The sequence below is a fragment of the Capricornis sumatraensis genome, chromosome 2 (assembly GCF_032405125.1).
Source record: "Capricornis sumatraensis isolate serow.1 chromosome 2, serow.2, whole genome shotgun sequence".
NCBI classification, from domain to species: domain Eukaryota; kingdom Metazoa; phylum Chordata; class Mammalia; order Artiodactyla; family Bovidae; genus Capricornis; species Capricornis sumatraensis.
In genome coordinates this window covers 75109250-75119490 of record NC_091070.1, presented here as the reverse complement: position 1 = coordinate 75119490, position 10241 = coordinate 75109250, and the positions used below count along the sequence as shown (strand labels likewise).

Sequence of the window (10241 nt, the reverse complement as noted above, 5' to 3'; positions counted from 1 at the left end):
GAATCTTCCTGAGTTGAGTAAATGGATCTGAAAAATGGATCTGTAGTGACTGAGTTTATTTTACAAGGATTTTCTGCAGGATGGGGACTTCAGATTGTCTTCTTCGTGACATTCTCCTTGATCTATGGGGCTACTGTGCTGGGCAACGCTCTCATTATGGTCACAGTGACATGCAGTCCCACCCTTCATTCTCCCATGTACTTCCTCCTTGGAAACCTCTCCTTTTTGGACATGTGTCTCTCCTCGGTCACCACACCCAAGATGATCAGAGACTTGCTCACTGAACACAAGACCATCTCTATAAGGGGATGCATGGCTCAGATGTTCTTTATGCACTTGTTTGGAGGTGCTGAGATGACTCTTCTGGTAGCCATGGCTTTTGACAGATATGTGGCCGTATGTAAACCCCTGCACTACAGGAAAATCATGAACCACAGGTTACTGAACGGGTTTGTTGTACTCTCATGGACAATTGGTTTTACACACACCATGAGTCAGATGGTATTAACTGTAAACCTGCCTTTCTGTGGCCCCTGTGTCATAGACAGTATATTCTGTGACCTTCCCCTTGTGATTAAGCTTGCGTGTGTAGAGACATACACCCTGGAACTATTTGTCATTGCTGACAGTGGGCTGTTGTCCCTCACGTGTTTTCTCCTCCTGCTTGTCTCCTACACGGTCATCCTGGCCACTGTGCAACGAAGGTCATCTGGAGGCCTCTCCAAAGCTCTGTCCACACTGTCTGCCCACATCACTGTGGTCAGTCTGTTCTTTGGGCCGTGTATCTTCATCTATGCCTGGCCTTTCAAGAGTTTTGCCAGAAATAAAGTGCTTGCTGTATTTTACACTGTTATCACACCCTTATTGAATCCTATTATTTACACCTTGAGAAATCAGAAAATGCAAGAGGCCATGAAAAAATTAAGGTTCCAAAATGTTAGCTCCACATAGAACTTTTAGATTTTAGAATTGTACAAGTAATCCAGCTTTCAAATATAATGCAAATATAATGCAAATATAATTTGAATATATATGCAATACATGGTTTTACTCCTTTTAGAATCATAACTGATGCATAAAAATTAATGATAATATATTTTAAATTTATACAGTGCTGTTATAACATATGATAATTGGTGATCTCAGCAAAACAGACATATAAAAATCATTAAATACTTTATGATACAGGCAATATATTTGTTAGTGAAGAAATAAATATGAAAACACAGTGATTACTGTTAAGAGATTACTTCAATTGAAATGGGTTGTTAATGACAGTCATAATACTATCATTTATTCTCAGTCATTTGTACAAATGACAGTCATTTATATTATCATTAAATGAGACACCCTGAACAAATGATTGAAAGAATTTGAACCAATGAGAGAAAATGTAAGAATAAAAAATTATATTTGACAGCATCATAAATATGAAATGCTAGATAGAACATAATATGCCAAAGGGAAAAACAAATAGAAGGGCAATTTCAATAGAACTGCACAGAGCAGCCTTGAAGTCAAATGCTCTAAGAAATTCCATCTGTATGCACAGTTGACTTTCAAACCTAAGGAAATTAAAGTAGTAGCACACTTTTTAAATTTTATGTAATATACCACGTAACTTGTTTTTTCCAAGTGCTTAAACTATGGTTTAATTGTCTTTGTTAAGCTTGCAATTTTTATTGTAATTATAAGCAAATTAACATTTGCTTGTTAGTGTTAAGGGGTAGGGGGCATTTCTTGCTGAATTCAGAATCCTAAACTTATTGATGGCTAATCTTAAGTATTCTTCCCCAATTCAAGAGACTAAATATTTCTTCTTGTTCTAGGCAATAGTTTTGAAGTTAATCCTAAAGAAGCATATAGACTTTCTTCTCCATTCAGTGTATCCTCAAGTTCATCCAGAGTGATGCTGTTAAAACACATTGCTTGGATTCTTTACAGCATGTTGGTAGCTTGTTTCTTTAAACTGTATGACATGCTAAATTCATGCTTAGTAGTTCACAAATGTCAAAATAACCTAAACACATTATTGACCAGAATGCTCATAAAAAATTACCAGTGAAAAAGTTCTATACTATACCTAAAATTGTCCCATAAAAATTATGATTATTTCTCAAAGATGGCTATAATCAAAAAGGTGACAAATAACAAGGGTTGACAAGGATGTAGAATAATTGGAACCCTCATATACTGCTGACGGAATACAAAATGGTGTAACCATTTTGGAGAGAATTTTGGCAGTTCCTCAAAAATGTTAAATATAGAATTACCATGTGCCCTAGTTCAGGTCAGTGCAGTTCAGTTCAGTCGCTCAGTCGTGTCAGACTCTTTGCAACCCCATGAGTCGCAGCACACCAGGCCTCCCTGTCCATCACCAACTCCCGGAGTTCACTCAGACTCACGTCCATAGAGTCTGTGATGCCATCCAGCCATCTCATCCTCTGTCGTCCCCTTCTCCTCCTGCCCCCAATCCTTCCCAGCATCAGAGTTTTTTCCAATGAGTCAACTCTTCGCATGAGGTGGCCAAAGTACTGGAGTTTCAGCTTTAGCATCATTCCTTCCAAAGAAATCGCAGGGCTGATCTCCTTCGGAATGGACTGGTTGGATCTCCTTGCAGTCCAAGGGACTCTCAAGAATCTTCTCCAACACCACAGTTCAAAAGCATCAATTCTTTGGTGCTCAGCTTTCTTCACAGTCCAACTCTCACATCCATACATGACTACTGGAAAAACCATAGCCCTGACTAGACGGACCTTTGTTGGCAAAGTAATGTCTCTGCTTTTCAACATGCTATCTAGGTTGGTCATAACTTTTCTTCCAAGGAGTAAGCATCTTTTAATTTCATGGCTGCAGTCACCATCTGCAGTGATTTTGGAGCCCCCCAAAATAAAGTCTGACACTGTTTCCACTGTTTCCCCATCTATTTCCCATGAAGTGATGGGACCAGATGCCATGATCTTCATTTTTTGAATGTTGAGCTTTAAGCCAACTTTTTCACTCTCCACTTGCCCTAGTTACTTCATTTCAAATACACCCTCGAAAGAAATTAAGGCACATGTACACCCCCAAAGTTATAAAAAATGATGGTAGCAACTTTCATCATACTAGTAAAAATATTAAAACAACCCAAATGTTCTTCAACTAAGGAATGGATAAATAAAACATGTTATATCCAAACATTGGAATATTATTTGGCAGTAAAAATGAATCAGGTACTGGTGTATGCTACAGTTCAGTTCAGTTGCTCAGTCGTGTCTAACTCTTTGCGACCCCATGAATTGCAGCACGCCAGGCCTCCCTGTCCATCACCAACTCCGGAAGTTCACTCAGACTCACATCCAACGAGTCAGTGATACCATCCACCCATCTCATCCTCTGTCGTCCCCTTCTCCTCCTGCCCCCAATCCTTCCCAGCATCAGAGTCTTTTCCAATGAGTCAACTCTTCACATGAGGTGGCCAAAGTTCTGGAGTTTCATCTTTAGCATCATTCCTTCCAAAGAAATCCCAGGGCTGATCTCCTTCAGAATGGACTGGTTGGATCTCCTTGCAGTCCAAGGGACTCTCAAGAGTCTTCTCCAACACCACGGTATATGCTGCACTATGTATGAATCTTGAAAACACTTGGCTAAGTTAAAGAAATAAGTCTCTAAAAACTACACCTTACATGAGTCCATTTGTATGAAATGTCCTTTATAGGCAAAACCTTAGAAGTAGAAAGTGGACTAATGGTTGCCTAGAGCCAGGAGTGTGAGGGAAGCAAGGATGTGGTCTTTATAGCCTGGCTTCTCTTGGATGTTTTCAAGACTCATTCACATCACAGCTTACCTCACTTCTTGATGCTAAGAGTGACATGAGCAACGTGAGAGGAGGAATCCCTGGACCATTGCTCTCCAACAAACACACCAATTTAACAGCAATTTGTGATAGATTTTCTTTGCGAGAACTTTGAAACCAATTGAAAGTCTCTTTTACCCCTGGGGGATGAAAAATTAGACTCACCAAATCAGGCAAAGAGATTCAAGTCTTGCTAGTCTTGGAGCTCTGTCAGGTCTGTCACAGTCTGGCTGTCTGGGGGAAGACAGAGGCAGTTAGCTGGGCCAGCTATATAATTGATTCTCCATAACTCAGCAAAGAATGAGTGGATAAAAAATTCCAGCTCTCAGCTTCCACCTGTAAAGGAAAAGAGTCAATTTATGGATCTAGCATCCCGACTTCACAGAAGATTCCCAAAGAACTAGTACTTATCTCATCAGGCAGGGGCTGTGATGGTTCTGATAGAGTCAGATGAACAACTGGGTTGGCAGTTTGGGCTTCTAGTTGCCAGAGCTTCACCACATACCCCACCACAATCTGTCCACAGAGTGAGAAAACAAAAATCACTGCCAAGAGGAATGCTTCCTCCTGAGGTGGGAAACCATTGGCAGAGGTCTCCAGAACCTCTGTTCAGGTTCATTGGTGAGGGCCCCCTCCTCTACAAGGCCAATTTGTGAAGACTGTCAGAGGTGCCTGCATGGTGTAATGTTTAGAGACCAACACAGAGCATCAACAGAGAACCAGGCAAAGATGTTCTAAATAAAGAAGCAAGGTAAATCTCCAGAAACTGACACTAACGAAACAGAGTTCATGATTTACCTGACTGAGAATTAAAAATAACTGTCATAAAGATTCCCTTTGGAATGAAGAGAACAATGCATGAATACTCCCTTCAATAATAGTCTCATGGCTCCTGCCAGAACATGACAGTGAAATGTCACAATTACTTTAGTATATAGTCTCTTTCATTTTTTTCAGGCCCAGCGTATCCCAGGGATTATGCTGAGCTTCTACTCTAGTTATTATGTACAAGAGGAAGTTAGTCCAGGCCTAAAAGATGACCTATTTCCTTGCAGAGGCGAGGCCTCTGAAGCTCCTTGAGCAGGAGAAAGTTCAAGTTCTTACTGATGTTGACGACTCTGTAGAGCTAAAGTCTGCCAGGGCATTTATCCAGATGTACTCATTCCATATTTCAGGGTTCTAAATTTTTCCCTACCAGTGCTCTGACCTTATCATGACACACATGCCTAGAGTGTTTGCACTTGTTTGGATCTCTGTAGCTGTGGAAGATCCCCTAGAGAAGGGAATGGCAACACACTTCAGTATTCTTGCCTAGAGAATTCCATGGGCAGAGGAGGCTGGTGGGCAACAGTCCATGGGGTTGCAGAGTCAGACACTACTGAGAAACTAACAGTTTCAAAGATGAAGGATCTTCTATAGGTATACTAACTCTATAGGTACTCTAACTCTGTTAGATCTTCAGAGTCTTGCTTGTCTGTGTCTACTTAATCAGGAGACAAGGAACTCTTTGAAAACTACCAAAGAGTTTTTAAATCTTTTAAATACCTAACCTTTAACGTCTGCTAGTTAATGGCTTTCAATTTCTTTTTATTTCAAGGCATCAATGCAACTTACAATAAGCAAACAACTGCTCTCTTTGTAGGAACTTCTCTTCTCTTTCTTTCAAATAAAAGAATCATTCACCTGCGATAGCATTCCTTTCCAACAGGTTGTATTCCCAGATCACCACCCATGAAATATTTAGCCATCAGCCAACTACTCTAAGCCAGGACCTGTGTCCCATCTACCCCTTGTGTGAATGCATGCTCACTCACTAAGTCATAGCCAATTCTTTACGACCCCATGGACTCTAGCCTGCCAGGCTCTTCTGTCCATGTAAATTTCCAGGCAAGAATACTGGAGAGGGTTGCCATTTCCTCCTCCAGGAGATCATCCTGAGCCAGGAATTGAGCCTGTGTCTCCTGCATTGGCAGGTGGATTCTTTATCACTGAGCCACGTGGGAACCCTACCATTTGCAGTGGAATCTTATTGGCCACCAGGTGATGAGCCAGCTACAAATCCCCATTTTCATCTGTTTCTCAGACCACTCCTGGTACCAACTATGTTAATTTAGGTCTTCTGAGAAATGGATACCAAGATGAGGTTACATTCATAGTACATTCACATAGTGGAATAAAACTCGGTAATACATTTAAAAAATTTCAAACTTGTACATTAAACACTCTGGATACATCTCTTAAAGACTTATTTTAGAGAGAAGATACTCAAAAGCATACACATTGTAAGATTTTATTTAAAAGAAATTCAGCAATAGACAAAACTGATATTATGCGAGAGAAATGAGAATAGTCCTTATCTCTGCTGGTGAATGTTTATTGCAAAGCAGTCGAAGGGAAATTTTTGGTGTGAGAAAAATATTTAGAAATTTGACAAGTGTGGTAGTTTCATAGATGCCTGCAAAAGGGAAACAAAATTTTCAAACTACACATTTAAGATTTGTTCATCTTAACATCTATAAATTATTTATCATGTAGATAACAGAATTTAAAGATTGGCTTTAAAAAATAGCAAAAATATCAAATAAAGTTATTGGGTATGGTATTCTTTCAATAGTTAATAAAAGAAAATTTGAGAGTGCTTTATGGAAATAATATTAATTATAATAGAGCAGTATCTTGATTTGTTTTCTTACCAAAACCCTTTTTCTCCTTCTCCTGGGATGCAGCTATAAGCTCTTAAAGCCAATGTCTAATTCATTTTCCAAGGTAAAAGTAGGCATGGCAGAGAGAAGCTCTGGTTTTACTGGTCCTAATAGATATTTTATTGCTTTTTTTATATTCTCTACTTTTTGGCATTTTTGTATGTTATATTTGTCTCTAATTTTTCCTATTATGTTAAAATTAAACTAGTAGTGCACTAAAATTAATAGCTTTTCAAGTTTTCTATTTTTTTCAGAAAAATAGATGTAATTCACTAGTAAATTACTTATTGCCTTATTCTTTCCTTTTCCCAAACACTAAGAGCACCATAAGTGACCATCTTTTTTAAATTAAAACATAGTTTAGAACATTTGACTTTTAGATTATATTAGTATGTATATATGAACTTCTCAGTTCAAACTGAAGAAAATTAGTCATCAAAGACGTGGGCTATTTCATGTGATGAGAGAGAGCTTCAGCGTTTTTCTTTGACTGTTTAATAAGAAGTATCCCAAGGGTTCCATTTATTTTAAAGTATCAAGTTATTAATTGAGAACATAGTTGGCAATCAAGATCCAATGATGAATGGTGGTATATAGGGTTCTTTTTTTATACTGAATTATCTCCTTTGATGATCTGCTTATTTCCTCAATATAAGCCTTTGACCATGTGGATCATAACAAAACTGTGGAGAATTCTTAAAGAGATGAGATAACAGATCACCTTACCTGTCTTCTGAGAAACTTGTATGCAGGACAAGAAGCAGTATTTCTAACCTTACATGGAACAGCTGATTGGTTCAAAACTTGGAACAGAATATGTGAAGGCTGTATACTGTCATCCTGCTTATTTAACTTCTATGCAGAATACATCATTTGAAATGCCAGGCTGGATGACTCACAGGCTGGAATCAAGATTGCTAGGAGAAATAACAACCTCAGAAATGCAGATGATAGTCACTCTAATATCAGGAAGCAAGAGGAACTAAATAGCCTCTTGATGAGGATGAAAGAGGACAGTGAAAAAGCTGGCCTAAAATTCAACATTCAAAAAACTAAGATCATGGCATCCAGTCCCATCACTTCATGGCAAATAGATGGGGAAACAATGGAAACAGTGAGACACTTTATTTTATTGGGCTCCAATATCACTGTGGATGGTGACTGCAGCCACAAAATATAAAAGCGCTTGCTCCTTGAAAGAAAAGCTACGACAAACCTAGACATTGTATTATAAAGCAGAGACATCACTTTGCCGACAAAGGTCCATATAGTCAAAGCCATGGTTTTTCCAGTAAGTCATGTACAGATGTGAGAGGTGGACCATAAAGAAGGCTGAGTGCCAAACAATTGATGCTTTTGAACTGTGGTCTTGGAGAAAACTCTTGAGAGTCCTTTGGACAGTAAGGAGATCCAACCAGTCCATCCTAAAGGAAATCAGTCTTGAATATTCACTGGAAGGACTGATGCTGAAGCTGAAACTCCAGTTCTTTGGCCACCTGATGTGAAGAGCTGACTCACTGGAAAAGACCCTGATGCTGGGAAAGATTGAAGGCAGGAGGAGAAGGGGATGACAGAGGATGAGATGATTGGATGGCATGACCAAATTGATGGACATGAACAGGCTTCAGGAGTTGGCGATGGACAGAGAAGCCTGGAGTGCTGCAGTCCATGAGGTTGCAGAGAGTCAGACATCACTGAGTAATGGAACTGAATTGAACTAGTGTAATGCTACTAGTCAAGGCTATGGTTTTTCCAGTGGTCATGTATGGATGTGAGAGTTGGATTGTGAAGAAAGCTGAGCACTGAAGAATTGATGCTTTTGAACTGTGGTGTTGGAGAAGACTCTTGAGAGTCACTTGGACTGCAAGGAGATCCAACCAGTCCATTCTGAAGGAGATCAGCCCTGCGATTTCTTTGGAGGGAATGATGCTAAAGCTGAAACTCCAGTACTTTGGCTACCTCATGCGAAGAGTTGACTCATTGGAAAAGACTCTGATGCTGGGAGGGATTGGGGCAGGAAGAGAAGGGGATGATAGAGGATGAGATGGTTGGATGGTATCACTGACTCGATGGACGTGAGTCTGAGTGAACTCTGGGAGTTGGTGATGGACGGGGAGGCCTGGTGTGCTGCGATTCATGGGGTTACAAAGGGTAGGACACAACTGAGTAACTGAACTGAACTGAATGCTACTACAGAGGAATATTTTCTTCAAAAATTTCAGCTAGGAATAAACAAGAACAAGCAAATAATTGCAGAGTAATGAAATATTTCTAAGTTTAAAATAACATAAATTTAGGAACTAAAATAGAAGAAAGAGAAATAAGTTTCTGGAATGTTAGGAAACAACGAGCAAGCCTGAATCATGGAAGACATGGCTGGAGCAGAAGCTTTGAAAAAGCAGGGTAGTGCAGGAGAAACAGGTATCAGAGAACAATCTCATGGCTGCTTTTTATTTTGTATTTCTGCCTTCAAGTCATCCAGTAAACTTGCCACTGAGACACCAAACTTACCAAGTAGCCCCTCTATGTCCCCTGTCTCTCCTTTAAATTTTTATTTTTTTTTTGGTTTCTTCTCTGTTATTTTCTAAGCTGCTGATTATCTTCTGCTTTAAATATCAGAAATTTATGCTTAAATGAAATACAGTTTTAAGTTACAAGTTGTGTTACACTATCAAGTACTCTGTGAATTTACTAAAATATTAAAATCTCTTTGCAGCTATTCATGCCTTATTTGCTAACCTGGATATAAACAAGATTGACTAGTATTACATCTTGTAAAAATGAAAATCATTCATTTTTCAAAATAGAAATAGCACTTGTAAGTACTTATGCACTCAGCATAGGAACTTCTAAATACGTAAAGCAAATAATAACAGACATAAAAGGACAGTACAATAATGGTAGGGGGCCTTTAACACACTACTTATATCAGGGGATTTTCTTCCAGACAGAAAATCATAAAGAAATATTGGTCTTTAATGACAAATTAGAACAGAAAAACTTAACAGATATTTATTGAACATTCCATCCAAGATCAATAGAATATATATTTTTTCAATTTCACATAGAACACTCTCTAGGGTAGATATCAAGTTAGGCAATAAAATAAGTCTCAATAAACATAAGAAGATTTAAAATATATCAAACACCTTTTCCAATAATGCCATAATGAAACTACTGATATTTCTTTGGAATATTAATAGTCATATAATAATCAATGGAAGGCTTTAAATTTTTCACTTTATATAATAAAAAGTGTTTTAGAATGTTTCTTATTAATAGCAAATTAACAAAGCCATATTTCACTGAGAAAATACTTGTTTTTCTGCTATTCTGTAAACATGGGTAAGATGAACAATATGACAATAAATAAAATGCATTCTTTATCAGCAAACACCATGGAAAGGTGAACACAAACCATTTCTAATGCTTGCAAATATAGTGATAGAATAAATTAAGTCTTGTGGAAAGGAATTTTGCTCATTGTAAGACTATGGGAGATTTTAACATCTGTATATGAGAAATTCCCATCAACCACAATGACTCTTGGAAAAAAGCAATATCTATGCAAAAACTCTTGGAGAAGGCAATGGCACCCCACTCCAATACTCTTGCCTGGAAAATTCCATGGACGGAGGAGCCTGGTAGGCTGTAGTCCATGGGGTCGCTAAGAGTCGGGCACGACTGAGCGACTTCACTTT

At 38.6% G+C, this 10241-nt stretch overlaps 1 protein-coding gene across 1 annotated transcript; it reads left to right on the top strand.

Annotated features, from left to right (window-relative positions):
- Nucleotides 1–951, top strand: LOC138072989 (olfactory receptor 4L1-like). The gene has a single exon (XM_068964355.1). The coding sequence runs from the start codon at nt 22–24 to the stop codon at nt 949–951; it is 930 nt and encodes a 309-aa protein (XP_068820456.1). The 5' UTR covers nt 1–21.
- The last annotated feature ends 9290 nt before the right edge of the window (nt 952–10241 follow it).

Bases quoted from the DNA above. Each gene is read 5' to 3' on its own strand.
- LOC138072989 (XM_068964355.1), top strand. From the start codon at position 22: ATGGATCTGAAAAATGGATCTGTAGTGACTGAGTTTATTTTACAAGGA.